The 19,209-nt window shown below is 40.7% G+C and overlaps 1 protein-coding gene across 1 annotated transcript in view; it reads right to left on the bottom strand.

The window, feature by feature from the left end:
- Positions 1 to 2,329: 2,329 nt before the first annotated feature.
- The window catches only part of LOC106878069 (acetoacetyl-CoA synthetase), a 51,445-nt gene continuing 34,565 nt past the window's right edge, over positions 2,330 to 19,209 (bottom strand). The window contains exons 11-18 of the mRNA XM_089347412.1: positions 19,047 to 19,111; positions 15,845 to 15,967; positions 11,732 to 11,845; positions 11,006 to 11,131; positions 10,502 to 10,571; positions 8,752 to 8,810; positions 7,366 to 7,571; positions 2,330 to 4,473 (exon numbers count right to left, since the gene is read on the bottom strand). Coding sequence (XP_089203538.1) covers positions 4,336 to 4,473; positions 7,366 to 7,571; positions 8,752 to 8,810; positions 10,502 to 10,571; positions 11,006 to 11,131; positions 11,732 to 11,845; positions 15,845 to 15,967; positions 19,047 to 19,111 — 901 coding nt within the window. The 3' untranslated portion in view covers positions 2,330 to 4,335. The remainder of the gene's footprint in view (positions 4,474 to 7,365; positions 7,572 to 8,751; positions 8,811 to 10,501; positions 10,572 to 11,005; positions 11,132 to 11,731; positions 11,846 to 15,844; positions 15,968 to 19,046; positions 19,112 to 19,209) is intronic.

The raw sequence follows: 19,209 nt of genomic DNA, 5'->3' as shown, positions 1-19,209 counted from the left end.
TACTGGGCTTTGTGATTATTATTATTATTATTCTGTTGGTTAAAATGCCTGACAACAAATCATTCGGTTAGAAAACAGCCTTTAAATATTTCCCCTTCCAGTTAATAATTAACGTAGGATAAGGTGATGAGCTGGCAGAATTGTGATCATGCTGGAGAAAATGCTTAGCGGTATGTCTTCCATCTTCAGGTTCTGGGTTCAAATTCCGCCAAGGTTGAGTTTACCTTTCATCCTTTTGGAGTCGATAAAATGAGAAGCTGTTGAGCACCAGGATGGATTTAATTAACTTACTCGTTTCCCCCCAAATTGCTGGCCTTGTGCCAAAATTTGAAACTATTATTATTATTAACATGGTGAGCTGGCGGAATTGTTAGCATGCCGGACAAAATGCTTAACAGAATGCAATCCATTCTGAGTTCAAATTTCACTGAAGTTGACTTTGCCTTTCATCCTTTCAGGGTCATTAAAACAAGTACCACTCCCCTGAAATTGCTGGCCTTGTGCCAAAATTCGAAGCCGATATCTACAATGCTACTAAAGTAACGAGCTGGCAGAACGATTAGCATGCTGGGCAAAATGCTTAGTGACATTTCGTCTGCCTCTATGTTCTGAGTTCAAATTCTGCAGAGGTTGACTTTGCCTTTTATCCTTTTGGAGTTGATAAAATAAGCTGTTGAGCACCAGGATGGATTTAATTAACTTACTCTTTCCTTCCAAAATTGCTGGCCTTGTGCCAAAATTTGAAATCATTCTTATTAATGTTGGATTTCTCTGTTTATATTTAGGTGTAGGGGCAACTGTGTTGTTTATATTTGGGTGTAAGGGCAACTGTGTTGTTTATATTTAGGTATAGGGGCAACTGTAGTTTATATTTACGTGCAGGGGCAACAATGTGGTTTATATTTAGGTGTAGGAGTCAACTGTGTGGTTTATATTTAGGTGCAGGGGCAACTGTGTGGTAACTTGCTTCTCAGCCACGAGGTTTTAGGCCCGGTCCTTCTGTGCAGTGTTGGGCATGTATTTCCTACTGTAGCTCCAAGTCAACTAAATGGCTTTTGAGTGAATTTGGTAGTTGGGGCTGTAAGGAAGCCCATTGTATATAAATAAACTCATTGAAAAGACGTATGGCTTAATGGTTAGGGTCCTCAGCTGATGAGTCATAAGGTTGTGAGTTTGATTCCTAGCAGTCTGTTTATGTCCTTGAGCAAGACACTTTATTTCATGTTGCTCCAGTCCATTCAACTGGCAACAACGAGTTGTACCTGTAATTCAAAAGGGGCCAGCCTTGTCACACTCTGTGCCATGCTGAATCTCCCTGAGAAATATGTTAAGGGTTCACGTGCCTGTGTAGCGCTCAGCCACTTGCACATTAACTACATGAACAGATTGTTCTGTTGATTGGACCAACTGGAACTCTTGTCATAATTAATGGAGAGCCGAAATTTTTGGGGTAGGGGGCCAATTGATTAAATCAACCCAGTATGCAACTGGTACTTAATTTATTGACCCCAAAATGATGAAAGGCAAAGTCAACGTCAGCGGAATTTGAACTCGGAACGTAAAGACAGACGAAATACTGTTGAGTATTTCATCCGGCGTGCTAACGTTTCTGGCACAAAAAAAAAAAAAAAAAAAAAAAAAAAAAAAAAAGACCTGAAATATGGTATATACACTCATCACTCATCACTCATCTCTGATCTTGTTGCTTGTTTACATCTGATGTCTCAGTATGAAAGATTGTAGCAAAAAGTCTGTACTGGGAATAATTTCTGTAGAAACAACCTTAACAAAAGAATGGTGTTAATAATACAAAGTTGGCTCGTTAGTCTCGGGGTATGATTTTTGCTTAGAGTGAGAGAGGTCCCGCGTTCGAATCCCAGACGATCTCATATTTTATAGGCGCAGGAGAGGCTGTGTGGTAAGTAGCTTTCTTACCAACCACATGGTTCCGGGTTCAGTCCCACTGCGTGGCACCTTGGGCAAGTGTCTTCTACTATAGCCTCGGGCCCACCAAAGCCTTGTGAGTGGATTTGGTAGACGGAAACTGAAAGAAGCCTGTCGTATACATGTATATATATATATATATATATATATATATATATATATATATGTTTGTGTTTGCCCCCCCCCCCCCCCCAGCATCGCTTGACAACTGATGGTGTGTTTACGTCCCCGTAACTTAGCAGTTCGGTAAAAGAGACCTATAGAATAAGTACTAGGCTTCCAAAGAATAAGTCCTGGGGTTGATTTGCTCGACTAAAAGTCGGTGCTCCAGCATGGCCGCAGTCAAATGACTGAAACAAGTAAAAGAGTAAAAGAACAACAAACAGCTGTTTTATGAAAATCTTTATTTAGATGTGTACAGATGTATCTGAGTATTAAAAAATATTAAAATATTCTAAGAAATAGATTTTCAAGTGAGATTCAAAATATTTTCCCCACCAATGTTACGGGATTAACTTTATAAGGGGACAGGTGGTGGTTTGAAACCAAGACGATGGATTGAATTTACCCACCCAAGGATAGGCCATGGTGGGATTTGAAATTAGAATGCAAAGAACCAGGAAACAAAGACTGCAAGGCATCTGGTCTGATTTTCTCACAAGTTCCACACCAACCCAGGATTTGAACTCAGTGTTGAGAGTTTAAACTAATACTATAAGGAATTTTATGCAACAACCTAATGATTCAATGCAAAGCCATATTCAAATGGCTTAAGGATTTCCTCCTCCTCATCATTATAATCACATTATGTCTGCTTTCCATGATGGCATGGGTTGTCATAGTCCGAGTCAGTCCCTATTCAGAATTATTGCCCTCCTAGACAGGACCACATCTCGCCTGTTTGTTTCATTTTCGGCTTGGTCTACCTTTCACTAATTTATTTTGCTTACACATTTATAAATAAAATCATCGACAAGATGTGTGGCTTAATGGTTAGAGTACTCAGTTCACGATCATGAGGATGTGGGTTCGATTCCTAGCAGTCTGTTTGTGTCCTTGAGTAAGACACTTTGTTTCATGTTGCTCCAGTCCACTCAGCTGGCAAAAATGAGTAGTACCTGTAATTCGAAAGGGGCCAGCCTTGTCACACTCTGTGGCATGTATCCACCTATTCTTTATTTTTCCATGGCATTATTTTTTTCTGGTATATTCTCATGGTTGAGCATTTTATACACTTTTCACCTCACCTATAGTAACTCAGAGGCTGCAGACAGCCTACCAAAGGGTAGGCAGTGAGTACCATGCTAATGGTAACAGGCGTATTGTGTCTATGGCCAATTATGTTTAACTTTTAATGACCCAGTTGGTCAAGATATCAGATCAGTGGTTCTCAACCTTTTTTTATATCAGGGGCCAGATCCAAAGCCTGGATTGTTTTAGGGGCCACACTAAAAAAGGTAAAACAAGTCAAAGAAAGGTTTATTATATTTAAAGACAGAAGACCGTCAGGGTTTGCAGGAAGGATGCATGTGGCCCTGGGGCCGCGGTTGAGAACTGCTGTATTAGATGATTAGGTTACTAGCACATAAAGACTGGATGCTTGTAGGTTGTTCTGCCGAGTTCAACTCATTGTTGGGTAAGTTTCTTGTAATAGACTAATGAATCTTATAGAGGAAGATATGTCTTATCTGTTTTGATGTTGGATAGATTCAAATTAAGTAGCAGCCCTGTGAATGGGTCCCTGAGGTCCATAAATAGGATTTTTGGAGTTCATCATAAAAAGTATGAATTAAAACCATTTCCATTTGGAAACAAATACCTGATGAAATGACTGGACAAGAACAGGGCAGACAAAATACCTTGTGGAAACAAAACTTACAATGTTTAAAATGGCTTTAACATTTTTTAGTAAAGCTGGTAAAAGCTGTAGCATTTGGGGAGTGTGGAGGGCAAGGTTTATAAAAATAGCAATTTATGGTATTTTTCAAGTGTATTTGGACCTGATAGAAACTTTCTGCGATAGAGGGAAACATGGAGGGAAAAAAAATAAAATCAAATCAATCCTTCCAGTAGTTTGTAGTAATAAGTTGTCTCTTGCCTCCTCTTCTTATGGAATCGGAGAGATCAAAGCGGGTAAACTAGTAGGATTAATTAAGATAAAAATTAATCGCTCTTACATCAGTAACAATCTGGGAAAAAGTACAATATAAAAAATTTTTTAAAAACCCAACAGAAATTCAAATTTTCTCGATAAATACATCACTATATACAAAGACACCCCTGATAATTATCACCAAAAATATAAAGATCACTTTCGGTAAGTGGCAAGTATTCTAGGCTGAATTATTTCCTCAGGATTCAGAGACGAGATCAGATTCACTTTTTAACTGGTCAATAATTCTGCAAGACTTCAATATTGCTGTAAAGATCCAAGGATTCTGGATTTGATAAAGTGCCACGTTGTGACACATTTTGGCCGCTTATGATTTTGCTGATGGCTATTTCAACTTTTTTCCCATTTATAGTATACTAGAAAATATTAAAAAAAATAAATAAATAAAAAAATTAAAAAATGATTTATTGGTAAATATTGGTATTTTGATTTGACAAAGATGAAAATATTTAAGTTCAAGTTTATTAATGAAGGAAAAAATACGACTGATTAGCTGTATGAAATTAATTTAAATTTAGGTGCAGGAGTGACTGTGTGGTAAGTAGCTTGCTTACCAACCACATTGTTCCGGGTTCAGTCCCACTGCGTGGCACCTTGGGCAAGTGTCTTCTACTATAGCCTCGGGCTGACCAAAGCCTTGTGAGTGGATTTGGTAGACGGAAACTGAAAGAAGCCCGTCATATATATGTATATATATATATATATGTGTGTGTCTGTGTTTGTCCCCCCAACATCGCTTGACAACCGATGGTGGTGCGTTTGCGTCCCCGTAACTTAGTGGTTCAGCAAAAGAGACCGATAGAATAAGTACTAGGCTTACAAAGAATAAGTCCTGGGGTCGATTTGCTTGACTAAAGGCGGTGCTCCAGCATGGCCGCAGTCAAATGACTGAAACAAGTAAAAGAGTAAAGCAGGAAAGATCTATAATTGAATTCTGAGCCACTTACATTATGATGTTCAAACCTCAAGGGTATGCCACCATCTATATCTCTCTCTTCCTTTACTCAACCAACCCATTTATATTCTGATCCCTGTCCCTTGTGAGTATGCCCAGCATTTTGCCACCATCTCCATCCTCCTGTCTACCACTCTCTCTCTCTCTCTCTCTCTCTCTCTCCTGCTCTTCCCTCAGGTTGGGTAACCATGTATCTCCTTTGCAGCAGTACATCTGTTTCTGCCTTCATTCCTAATCTCTCCTCCTCTCTCTCTCTCCGGCTGGGTAACCTTGTACCACCTCTACAGCAAGACACCTGTTTCTGTCTCACTATAACCTTTCATCATCTGATACAAGATCACCTCCTCCAATACCCCTTCCCCTCTCAAAAGATTTCTTTTTTGTCTTGCAAGGTACTTGGCGACCCTGTCAGTGCAGGTGCCACTTAAAAAGCATCCAGTCCACACTGTAAAGCGGTTGGCATTTGGAAGGGCATCCAGCTGTATAAACCTGGCCAAAACTGACCTTGCCGGTGCTTGTGCCACATAAAAAGCACTCAGTCCACTCTGATGGGTGGTTGGTGTTAGGAAGGGCATCCAGCCGTAAAAATCCTGCCAAAACAGACACAGAAGTCTGGTGCAAGCTTCTACCTGGCTGGCTGGCTCCTGTCAAACCCTCCCACCCATGCCAGTATGGAAGGCAGACATTAAATGATGATGATGATGATGATGTTTCTGATAGTGCCCCTCAAAAAGTTTTTCCTTACAAAGAGACTTGGTGAGTGATACAAAACTGAATACTTAGATCAGTGGTTCTCAACCAGGGTCCACAGATTTTTTTTTGGGCGGGGGGGGGGGGGGGGGGGTGTCTATGCTAGCAAAATAGCAAATTAGGGATCCACAGTAGTATTTTAAGGGTCCATGTAAATCATCATCATCATTTAATGTCCATTGTCCATTCTGGCATGGGTTGGACGGTTTGACCAGGGCTGCACCAGACTCCAGTCTGATTTGGCAATGTTTCTACAGCTGGATGCCCTTCCAAATGCCAACCACTCCAAGAGTGGAATGGGTGCTTTTTATGTGCCAGTTGTGTGACACCAGTATCTGCCATGACTACAATTTGACTTGGTTTGACGGATCTTCCTTCTCAAGCACAGCATATTACCAAAAGTCTCGGTCACTTATCATTGCCTCCGTGGGACCCAATACTTGAAAGGTGCTTTTTACGTGCCACTGGCACAAGTGACACCGACAATGGCCACAACTATGATACAATGTTTTGATTTAAACGTGTCTATGGCAAGAAACAGGTTTCTTTCTCTAATGTTTTACATTATTCAACTTCTGCAAGTTTTCGTTTCAATAACAAAAACAGGAATTTTGAAAGAAGTATCTATAAAACTAGTTTTTAAACATGGAATGGCTATGGGGTTCCACCAGAATAAAATAGTAATCAAAGGGGTCCATAGATAAAAAAAATGGTTGAGAATCACTGACTTAGGTGATTTACTATCATCATTGTTTAATCATCATCCTCATCATCCTGAGACTGAATCCTTTCTCACAAGAATAAACGAGTAAAACTATTTCATGGAGGTGAGGACAAGTGACTGAGACCTTTGGAGATATGCTGTGCTTGAGAAGACCCGGCAAACCAAGTGAGACCGTAACTGTGGCCTATGCCAGTGTTGCATAACTGGCCCATTTAAGAGTACCCATCAATCATTGGGCAATAAACCGTGCTTGTGAAGACTTGTTGAGGCAAATGAAGTCATTGTTGTGGCCAATGACGGTACTGTCTGATAAGCTCCTGTGCCGGTGGCGTGTAAGAAGCACCATTTGGGCGTGATTGTTGGCAGTGCCACCTGACTGGCTCCCATGCTGGTGGTACCTAAGAAGCACCATTCAGGTGTCGTAAATGCCAGTACCGGTTGACGGGCCCTCATGCAAGTGTCTTCTACTATAGCCTCGGGCCGACCAAAGCCTTGTGAGTGAATTTGGTAGACGGAAAACAGAAAAGAAGCCCGTCGTATATATGTGTGTATATCTGTTTGTGTGTCTGTATTTGTCCCCCCAACATCACTTGACAACTGATGCTGGTGTGTTTACGTCCCCGTAGCTTAGCGGTTTGGCAAAAGAGAACCGATAGAATAAGTACTAGGCTTACAAAGAATAAATCCTGAGGTCAATTTGCTCGACTATAAAAGGCGGTGTTCCAGCATGGCCACAGTCAAATGACTGAAGCAAGTAAAAGAGTAAAAGAAAATGGTTTGCCGAGGCAACTAATATAAGAACGGTTAAAAGATACTTACTGGAATATCTTTGATAGGAAGGACTCGAGCAGGAACATGCCGACTCGATAAAGATGTGCGGATGTGAGAACAGATATCTTTCTTCAGTTCCTCAGTGAATTGCTGGTTATTTGCCATTTTGATAAAAAGGACTGCTCGTTCATCTGATCCATCCATTTTCCTTTGAGCCACACAAAGGCAATCTTGGATTTCAACAAATGTTTCAACTACAATCATATTAAAAGTGGGATTACTTAAAACCATGTCAATACTTCTGCACTTCTTTTGTTATGCCAATAATAATAATAATAATAATAATAATAAAAACTGAGCAAGTATAAAGATCTTGAAATAGAAATTGGCAAAATGTGGAACCTGAAGACTAAAACAACACCTGTTGTTGTAGGTGCCCTAGGAATGCTGGCAAAAGGGGCTGATTCCTACCTAGCTCAGTTACCAGGAAACCCCAAAATGGCAGAAATTCAAAAGATAATTCTCATGGGAATTGCCCATATCCTACGTAAAATACTGTCTATGTAATCTCAAATTTTAAAACAAACTCCTAATTTTCTTAAACATTCTCTAGAACAATACTATGTACAAAACCAAATATATGGTACCCTAGGCATAACACCAACATGAACTTCTAACTTGTTGTCTCTTGGGGTCTCTGGATGAGACTTGGATCCAACTTGTACAAATGCAAAGCAAAAGTCAAACATAAAATAATAATAATAATAATATTGGTATAACGACTCTTCCAAGATACAAAATGTTTCCATACACATGAGGGGATCTACCCTGTCACCTTCACCCCACCCATTTAATCCCCTAACACCTAAAAGGCACGGATGATGGTGTCACATAGGCACCAAATACACTCTATAAAGTGGTTGGCATTAGGAAGGGCACCCAGCTGTGGAAATCGTGCCAAAAATGAGATATTTGAGCAAGGTAAGGTCCTTTGACACTTTGGATCTAGTTGAACTGTTCAACCCATGCCAGCATGGAAAAGCAGATGCTAAGGTGATATATTGGTGGTGTGAGTGAGTGTGTGTGTGTGTGTGTGTGTGTGCGTGTGTAGGTCTCCTTGTCTTGACATCATGAGAACTTTACCATTATACAATTACTGCCGTTCATTTCTAATCTTCTGTGTAAAACAATGTCTGACCATTAGGAAAATCTTACTTCGCTTGGAAACAGGTGAGGGTTGGCAACGGGAAAGGCCTCCGGTCAAATGAAATCTATCTCCACAAATTCATGGAAATGTGGATGCTAAATGATGACGAACATCACCAAAACAGTATTATGTAGTTTTGAGGAATTCCCCAAAGAACATAATACACACTGTCAACAAAGTTTGGAGTGAAAAATAAGAATAATGTCAAATTTTTTGTACTGACTTACCAACTTGATAAATTTCAGCACTTCCAAATCGTACTCCATTGGGATTCAAGGTACCATCACTGCAATAAAAACATTATGGAAAGTGGAAGGTTTGAATAAAGATGTATGTAATAGGAAGGAATGTTTTCATTTCTTTTTGATTTCTCTGCTAGAATGGCTAAAATTTGAACTAGCATGCCTGTGGTCAGTGCTGGATTAACCATTAAGCAAAATAAGCAGGTGTTTAGGCCATCAAGGGAAGGAGGGGGCAGCACAGAAATGGTAAATGGTTTACGGCACAAAAAAATCACTTTAAACTTGATAAAATAATATTCAGGATGCCTTTATCTCTACTAAGCATAGATGCAGATGTGTTACCTAAGATTAATTTTGAGGGTCTGATCAAAGATTTTGCAATTCAAAAAAGTAGGAGGAAACTTTTCAAATATAAATAAAGTGGAATTAAACAAAAATAGACATTATTTTCTCTTTTACTGTTTTGTTTCATTTTGAAAAATAAGGATTTATTTTATGGTTTGTTATTGTTTATATTTTGAATTACATAATCTTTTATGGGGGCACCGAAATCTTTTAAGTGCTTAGGGCCTCAATGGGTCTTAATCCAGCCCTGCTTGTGGTTTATTGCAGTACTGAAGCTGGGGCACTATATATATATGATTTCAAATTTTGGCACAAGACCTGCAATTTCGAGGAACCCCATTAAGTCGATTACATCAATCTCATTCTTCAGCTGGTACTAATTTTGTCAACCCTGAAGGGGTGAAAGGGGCAGAATTCGAACTCAGAATGTAAAGATGAAATACTGCTAAGCATTTTACCCAGCATACTAACAACTCTGTCAGCCTGCCCCTTACACATGATAATGTGTGTAGCTATGTGGTCCCTTTACAGCAAGAAACCTGTTCTGCTCTGGTCCCTTCTCTCATCATCTAGCATAAAACCACCTCCCAAGGTTTGTAGTCTTGCATGGGGACCTCAGTTGTGGTGATACAGTTCTATATTCGAGAGATGAGGAATTATGTACATTATTTACATTATTTACATTTGACGGATATTTGTCCTCAACTTGTTTGTTGTTAACACAACGTTTCAGCTGATGTACTCTCCAGCCTTCATCAGGTGTCTTGGGAAATTTCGAACCTGGGTTCTCATTCCTAAGGTATTTTTCTGATATTATTATTATTATTATTATTATTCAGGTCACTGCCTGGAATCGAACTCGGAGTCTTGGAGTTAGTAGCCCGTGCTCTTAACCACTATGCCATATGCCCATGGGCCCACAGGCATATAATAATAACATCGAAAAATACCTTAGGAATGAGAACCCAGGTTCCTTAACCCTTTTATACCTACTTATGCTGACCCCTAAATAATTTCATATGAAAACCAACGATGATGTTTATAACTGATTCAGCTATCGATACTGGAATTCAAACTACCTCCACTACAATAAGATCATTATGTGCACATGCATACAAACTTCCCCTCTCCATGCCACCAATGTTATCCAAGGGAAAGGCAAAAGGGCCGATACAGCTCGGCACCAGTGACGTCACAACTCATTTCTACAGCTGAGTGAACTGGAGTAACATGTAATGAAGTGTCTTGCTCAAGGACACAACACACAGCCCGGCCTGGGAATCAAACTCACAACCTCATGATTGCAAGCTGATTTCATTATTACACCACATTGCTACAACTTAAGATATATATATTCACATAAAATGAGACAAGAAGTGTGATTATTCACCTCCGACCCAGCATTACAATACCTCCAGTGTCAGGATTAATCTTGCAGAAATCACCTTGTACCCATACACCTGAAGAATAAAGAAGTTTATTTACATAACGTTTATTGACAGAGTGATACCAAATCATGAATACTAAACCATACATGCCGGTGGTACGTGAAAAGCACCATTTGAGTGTGGCCGATGCCAGTGCTGCCTGACTGGCCCTCATGCTGGTGGCAGGTAAAAAGCACCCACTACACTCTCAGAGTTGTTGGCGTTAGGAAGGGCATCCAGCTGTAGAAACTCTGCCAGATCGGATTGGAGCCTGGTGCAGCCGCCTGGCTCCCCAGACCCCACCAGTCGAATTGTCCAACCCATGCCAGCATGGAAAGCAGACGTTAAACAATGATGATGATGATGATTTTGATGATTGATGATGAAAGGAAAGAAATGTGAATGAGTGAGTGAAGTATTTTGAAGCAGAAAACGAATCAGTCAAAGAAAGGATGAAAGAGGTGTACCAGCGAATTTAGAAAAATAGGCCTTTTTGTATTTGAAATTCTGAGGATCATTCCAGAAATATATTGGCATTGATGGAAACGGTTTTGTACAGACGAGCTCTCCACTCTGCCCTAAAACATGGTGACCTGAAAAAAAAAGAGAAAGTATATCATAAGATTTAAATTAATTAAAGATTAATTTTAGTTGTTAATTATTTCTGTAATAGAGAAATTTATTTTATGTAGAGACACATCTATAAGTGAAACTTTTTTACATTACTCTACTCTTTTACTTGTTTCAGTCATTTGACTGGTCATGCTGGAGCACCGCCTTTAGTCGAGCAAATCGACCCCAGGACTTAATCTTTGTAAGCTTAGTACTTATTCTATCGGTCTCTTTTACTGAACTGCTAAGTTACAGGGATGTAAACACACCAACATTGGTTGTCAAGAGATGGTGGAGGGACAAACACAGACACACAAACATATACATATAGATATATACAATGGGCTTCTTTCAGTTTCCGTCTACCAAATCCACCCACAAGGTTTTGGTCAGTTCAAAGCTATAGTAGAAGACACTTACCCAAGGTGCCACGCAGTAGGACTGAACCTGGAACCATGTGGTTGGGAAGCAAGCTTCATACCATACAGCCATGCTTGTGCATAAAAATATCTGTGTCTTTGGGTGTATATGTAACACAAGAGAGAGAGAGAAAGAAAAAAAAAAAAAGAAGCAGGATTTACCATTTTCGTCCCAACTTTCCATGGCACAACCAAGAGCAAAAGACTGTATTTCTCCTCTGTAGACAGGAATTGTCCAGTTTTGTCCCATAAAACATGCAATTATATCAGTGCCACCTGAAAAATAAAACCATGATCAAATGATAATATAATATAATTCAGAATTCATCATCATCATCAATTAATGTCTGCTTTCCATGCTGGTAAATCCACTTACAAGGCTTTCGTCAGCCCAAGGTGCCACGCAGTGGGACTGAACTTGGAACCATGTGGTTGGGAAGCAAGCTTCTTACCACACAGCCACACCTGTGCCTATGATGATGATGATGATGATGATGATGATGATGTATATATGGTTTAGTCTGCAGAATGAGGTCGTTTTATGATTTTCTATTCTTATGCATGGTGCACGGCTGTGTGGTTAAGAAGCTTGCTTTGCAACCATGGGGTTTCAGGTTCAGTCCCACTGGATGGCAACTTGGACAAATGTCTTCTACTATAGCCCTAGGATGACCAATGTCTTGCGAGTGACTGTAGTGGACACAAACATATATATGTTGTGGAAAGATTCCAACCACCCCTCAAGTGACTAAAAAGTGGACTGACCCATTGTTATAAAACAAAGAATCGTGAGCGAGGGAATTGCCAGTTCGGGATAAACTCACAAGGCACGGTGTCTCGGTTTCGCCAACGTGCCTTCGTGCGGGCAGAGCAACGCAACTGTTCTACATGCAATCATGCAGTGTCCAGGTTTCTCAGACCTGTGGGTTTCTCTACAAAAGGGGCATTGTCACAGCTGGGGAGAGTCACAGCTGGGGAGAGTCACAGCTGGGGAGAGTCACAGCTGTCAGCCAAGTCGATTATTAAGATTGTTCTGCAGCCTTCTCTAAAAGGAGAAGAGAAATTCTATACATTATTTACATTTGACAGATATTTGTCCTCCTCCTGTTTGTTGTTAACACAACATTTCGGCTGATATACCCTCCAGCCTTCATCAGGTGTCTTGGGGAAATTTCGAACCTGGGTTCTCATTCCTAAGGTATTTTTCGATATTATTATTATTATTATTATTCAGGTCACTGCCTGGGAATCAAACTAAGAATCTAGGGGTTAGTAGCCAGTGCTCTTAACCACTATGCCATATGTCCGTGGGCCCACGGGCATATAATAATAATAACATTGAAGAATACCTTAAGAATGAGAACCCAGGTTCGAAATTTCCCCAAGACACCGGATGAAGGTTGGAGGGTATATCAGGCGGCGGACTCATAGAATCGCGGATTCGATTCCCAGACCAGGCGTTGTGAGTGTTCATTGAGTGAAAACACTTAAAGCTCCATGAGGCTCTGGTAGCGGGTGGTGGCGAACCCTGCTGTACTCCTTCACTACAACTTTCTCTCACTCTTTCTTCCTGTTTCTGTTGTACCTGTAATTCAAAGGGACCAGCCTTGTCACGCTGAATCTCCCCCGAGAACTACGTTAAGGGTACACGCGACTTGCGCGTTAATTTCAGGAGCAGGCTGTTCATTGATAGGATCAACTGGAACCCTCGTTGCCGGAACCGACGGAGTGCCACAATCTTTCATTTATGGTGTGGAGGATGTAAGGGAAGCAACTCTGGACAAAAACCACTGTAAACAAGCTTTGCTAATTTAGCGCTTTCCGGTATAATTGAGTTTATCAGAGATACTTGTGTGTTTTAACGATTGAATTGATTTAAATTGCTAATTGCTTTGAGATCTCTTTATTTCTATAATATATAAAGTTCTAATCAAATGGTAAGCATTAAAATCAGTAGTGCAAGGAAAGAAAAAAAACATACAGTATGGACATTTAGCCAATTGACTAATAAAGAAGCGCTTGTTATTATTGGCATAATGACCCCCCCCCCCCCGCCCCAAGACGCAACAAAATTTGTTTCAAAACACGAATTTATATCAAGAATCTCGCAAACTAAATAGAAAAATGAAGTATGGATTATTGACCAAGATTAATGATGGACAGGCATGGTCAATGCCAGTGCCACCTGACTGGCTCCTGTGCCAGTGGCATGTAAAAAGCATCATTCTAGCATGATTGATGCCAGTGCCGCCTGACTGGCTCCCGTGCCAGTGACACGTAAAAACCACCATTCTAGCATGGTTGATGCCAGTGCCGCCTGACTGGCTCCCATGCCAGTGGCACAAGAAAAGCACCATTCAAGCGTGGTCGATGTCAGTACCATCTGACTGGCCCCTGTGATGATGGCATATAAAAAGCACCATTCTAGCGTGATCAATGCCAGTGCTACCTGACTGGCTCCCATGACGGTAGCACGTAAAAAACACCCATTACTCTTGGAATGGTTAGCATTAGGAAGGGTATCCAGCTGTAGAAACCTCACCAGATCAGGTTGGAGCCTGGTGCAGCCTCCTGGCTTGCCGGTCCTCAGTCAAACTGTCCAACCCATGCCAGCATGGAAAGTGGACGTTAAACGATGATGATGAGGAGTCAGGGAAATTAAAGAGGCTGCCCCTCCCTCTCTCATACCAGCCCACACTAATCCACCAGTCACCTCCTTTTTGTGCCTTTAACTATTGCTTTCCTCTGCTATACTCCATTAGTAAACACCTCCTCTTACCTGCTTTCACTCCAACTCACCAAAGCCCCGACCCTAACTCGCTCCTATGTCTCTTGCCACGCCCATCTAGCGCCATCTTTTCCACCTCAACATTTTCTCCCACAAATCTCTGTATCTTGAAATGCTACAGCGTTGTCAAACCGTTTAACCCATGCCAGCATGAAAAATGGGTGATAAATGATGCTGATGATGATGGTAACGATATATATCATCATCACCACCATCATTTAATGTCCGTTGTCCACGCTGGTATGGGTTGAACAATGTGACCAGAGCTAGCAAGCTGGGGGGAGGAGGGGGACTGCACCAGGCTCCAGTCATCTGTTGTGACATGGTTTCTAAGGTTGGATGCCCTTCCTAAAGCCAACCACTTCACAGAGTGTGCAGGGTGCTTTTATGTGGCACCGCACGGGCACTTTTATGTGCCATTATAGAATTTAATCCTACCACTTCCTGCACTATGCTTACCTCCCACTCCTCAATCCAGTCCTCTTGGCCCTGTACCACTGTATCATTGTTCTCCACTAGCCCCCAACCTGTGTGTTCCACCCATACGCCCTCTCTCTCTCTGTATTATTGCTATCTGCTGACCCTGACCTGTGTTCCATCCACACATAACAAGGAAACTTTTCACACACCCCACCCCATCAAACCAATCTACATCTCTTCTCTTCCTCACATTTCCTCCTTCAAGCACTATGCCTGGCTCTCACTCCCCGATCCTGTCCTCCCAGCCCCGTTTCTCTGTATCCTTGCTATTCGGTACCCACCGATCCACCACCAACACTCTCCATATACCCAGGTTTACACCACTCACTTCCCCTCTGCACTCTCTAATCACACTTCTTTGGCGATATCCTACTACTTATATTTATTTCTTTATTGATCACAAGGGGCTAAACAAAAAGGGGACAAACAAGGATAGACAAAGGGATTAAGTCAATTACATCGACCCTAGTGCATAACTGGTATTTATTTAATCAACCCCGAAAGGATGAAAGGCAAAGTCGACCTCGGCGGAATTTGAACTCAGAACATAAAGACAAACGAAATACCGCTAAGCATTTCGCCTGGCGTGCTAACATTTCTTATTTCTTTATTGCCCAGAAGGGGCTAAACATAGAGGGGACAAACAAGGACTGACAAAGGGATTAAGTCAATTACATCAACCCCAGTGCGTAACTGGTACTTAATTTATTGACCCCGAAAGGATGCTGCCTTGGAATTCCTTCTTTGGGATAGTGAGCAGCTGCCTCATCGCATTCTCTTGGATTTCCTCAATGTCTAGAAATTGTGTTCCTTTCAAGTGGGATTTGATCTTAGCTTTGGTTTCGAGGTTATAGCTGTAGAATAAGCACAAGGTTTAAAAAAATAATAATAAAACAAAACAATAAGTCCTGGTGTTGATTCATTTGTGTAAAGATTCTTCAAGGCTATGCCCCAGCATGGCCACGGTCTAAAGACTGAAACAAGTAAAAGACAAAACAGTAGCTTACCAGATATTGATCCCAGAAGAATATTGCTCTTAATGTGATTGTAAACATAATCATAACTTTGGGGTTTTAATGGGGAACCTGTTGACAGAATCATTCTGAGGGCTTTCAGGTTGTGTGTTTCAGCTGCAATATAAAAAAAAAATACAAATTTCATCTTAAAACAACACATTTAATTATTTACAGGAATCCGATGCATTAAAAATTATAAACACATCATAAATGCACACATCTGACTGACTGTCTGTGTCTGAAGCTTTTTAAAGTGACGAAGGGCCTTGTACAAGGCCAACCCCACTCTCTGAAATAATGTATACATTTGCCCCCAAAGAAGACCCGGTCTGCATCATCGGATGCAAAGTCACAGGGGTTACTTTCAGAGTTTTCCTTCTAGAGAAATGTTTAAATAAAGATTAGGGTCTCTCAGCAATTGTATGAGACTTGATTTTTTTTAACATAGGTAAAAAGCACCCATGTTGGCACCATGTAAAAAGCACCTGTGTTAGTTCTACCTAAAGAGCACCAAATCCACTCTGTAAAGTGGTTGGCATTAGGAAGGGCATCCAGACACAGAAACCATGCCAGATCAGATGATTAGCGTCTGGTGTAGTTCTCCAGCTTGCCAACTGCGGTCAAACCATTCAATCTATGCCAGTTTGGAAAATGGACATTAAATGACGACGATGATGATGGTGATGATACAGTTCTATATTTGAGAGATGAGGAATTATGTACATTATTTACATTTGACGGATATTTGTCCTCATCTTGTTTGTTGTTAACACAAAGTTTCGGCTGATATACCCTCCAGCCTTCATCAGGTATCTTGGGGGAATTTCGAACCTGGGTTCTCATTCCTAAGGTATTTTTCGATGTTGTTATTCAGGTCACTGCCTGGAAGCAAACTTGGAATCTTGGGGTTAGTAGCCCGTGCTCTTAACCACTTCGCCATGTACTCGTGGGCACATGGTGTAGTGGTTAAGAGCACGGGTTACTAACCTCAAATAATAATAATAATAATCTCAAAAAATATCTTAGGTTTGAAGTTTCCCCAAGACACCTGATGAAGGTTGGAGGGTATATCAGCCGAAATGTTGTGTTAACAACAAACAAGATGAGTACAAATATCCGTCAAATGTAAATAAGGATGATGATGATTGTGTGTGTGTGTGCATGCATGTGCATGTGTGTGTGTGCATGTGCTCGTGTGCATTTGTGAAGGCACAAGGCTTAGTGGTTGGGGTGTTGCACTCATGATTGCGAGATTGTGGGTTCAATTTTCAGACCTGGCACTGTGTTGTGTTCTTGAGAAAAGCACTTCATTTCCAGTTGCTCTGCGATAATTTGGTCATTACACACACACACACACACCAGGCTCTGATTGAGCCGGGGCTATAAAAGAAGACATTTGCCAAAAGTGCCACATAGCGGAATTGAACCAAGAACCATCTGGTTGGGAAGCAAACTTTTACAGTGAAACTTATACATGTGCAAATACAGTACATTCAATACAACCTGTTTATCAATTGGATTTAATTAACTCTAAACAACAGTAAACGATATAAATAGATTATTTACTTTAACGGTAGTGTTCCAGCATGGCCACAACTTCTGGCTGAAACCCATAATAGGATAATAAAATTATAACTAGGATCACAGGAAAAACGCAAATTTTCAGCACATTTCAAACTATTTAACCCCCAACCCCTGTTCCTCTGTATTATAGGCGTAGGAGTGGCTGTGTGGTAAGCAGCTTGCTTACCGACCACATGGTCCCGAGCTCAGTCCCACTGCGTGGCACCTCGGGCAAGTGTCTACTACTATAGCCTCGGGCCGACCAAAGCCTTGTGCGTGGATTTGGTAGACGGAAACTGAAAGAAGCCCGTCGTATATATATATGTATGTGTGTATATGTTTGTGTGTTTGTGCTCCCCCCCCCCCAACAACATCGCTTGACAACCGACGCTGGTGTGTTTACGTCCCCGTCACTTAGCGATTTGGCAAAAAGAGACTGATAGAATAAGTACTAGGCTTACAAAGAATAAGTCCTGGGGTCGATTTGCTCGACTAAAAGGCGGTGCTCCAGCATGGCCACAGTCAAATGACTGAAACAAGTAAAAGAGTATAGAAAATCTGATACAGCAAAAAAATCTCTCTGGTACCCCTTACTCCCATGGTGCCCTTAGCTTATATTGTTTAATAGTTAGTCTGGGCCTACTCATGTTGCACAGCGTTGCTGTCACATAACATAACATCACTTGTTAGTAAAGTAGGTTACCAAATATGTTATTTTCATAACTATGTCAGTAGTTTTCTGTCTAGCCTAACACGCTACCCGGTTAACACCCTCAGCTTGTTTAGGGTGTAAGAATTTGTTTTCCTCTCTACCCATAATTTTTTTTTTTTTCCTGCAAGTGTTTTCAGGCTGGGTGTCTGCCAGATTAATTTCACCATTCCACGATGTCCTTCATAAGCCATGGCCATTTTCCCCTTCTCTTCTGACTAATATTTAAAAGAGTAAAAATCTTGAACAGTTTTCTTGATAAACTTCTCAAAATGATATAAAATTGTAAATGTTAAAAACAAACAAAGCAAAAGAAAATGATCCGAAAATAACTGGTTCCAAAGAAGACTAGAATCCTGTGTTCTTTGTGTTGTCTCCTTTTGCTTGCTGCTTTCTTTCTTTCTTTCGAGAGATAGATAGATAGATAGATAGATAGATAGATAGATAGAGAGAGAGAGAGAGAGAGAAAGAGAGAAAGAGAGAGATGATAGGAACAAGAAAAGAGATAAAAAGCGAGAGTAAATGAAGAGAGCCAGAAAGGAGATGTGATTGTAGCAGGAATATTTGGCAGTCCCTAAATATCTAGAAAATTGAATCTGGATCACTATATTTGATGCAAAAACAACTAAACAACAACAATGAAATTCACCAACTACTGCTGATGTTACTAAAAAAGTGACCACTCTGGCACACTGGTAAAGAGGATCTTATCAGCAAGTTGTTTTTTTGAGGCTTGATAAATAAAACTTACTCTTGCCATTAAACAAAAGAGCAGAGTGTGTAGGCAGTAATGGCATGCACTTGTCTGTAGAACTCAAGGCTGCCACTGATGACAAAGGCAGCAATGACAACAAAACACCACCTGACAACAATATGTGATTATTCATTATCATTATTTCGATTGCACTTAAGTGTTCTTACCTGGTTTTAAACCTTTTTCTTCTATCAAAGAGAGCCATTTTGCACCAGTGCCAAAGATGGTGATACTGAAAAAGAAAAGTGTAGCTATTATATCTGCAAGTTAGTTTTTGTTTGTGGCAGATGTTCAGGTGCAATAAAGACTGTAAACAAACAGGAAACAACT

The sequence above is a fragment of the Octopus bimaculoides genome, chromosome 1, assembly GCF_046866305.1.
Source record: "Octopus bimaculoides isolate indiv1 chromosome 1, ASM4686630v1, whole genome shotgun sequence".
Taxonomy (NCBI): domain Eukaryota; kingdom Metazoa; phylum Mollusca; class Cephalopoda; order Octopoda; family Octopodidae; genus Octopus; species Octopus bimaculoides.
Note: the sequence above shows the minus strand (reverse complement) of the source record. Positions and strands in the feature narration are given on the sequence as shown.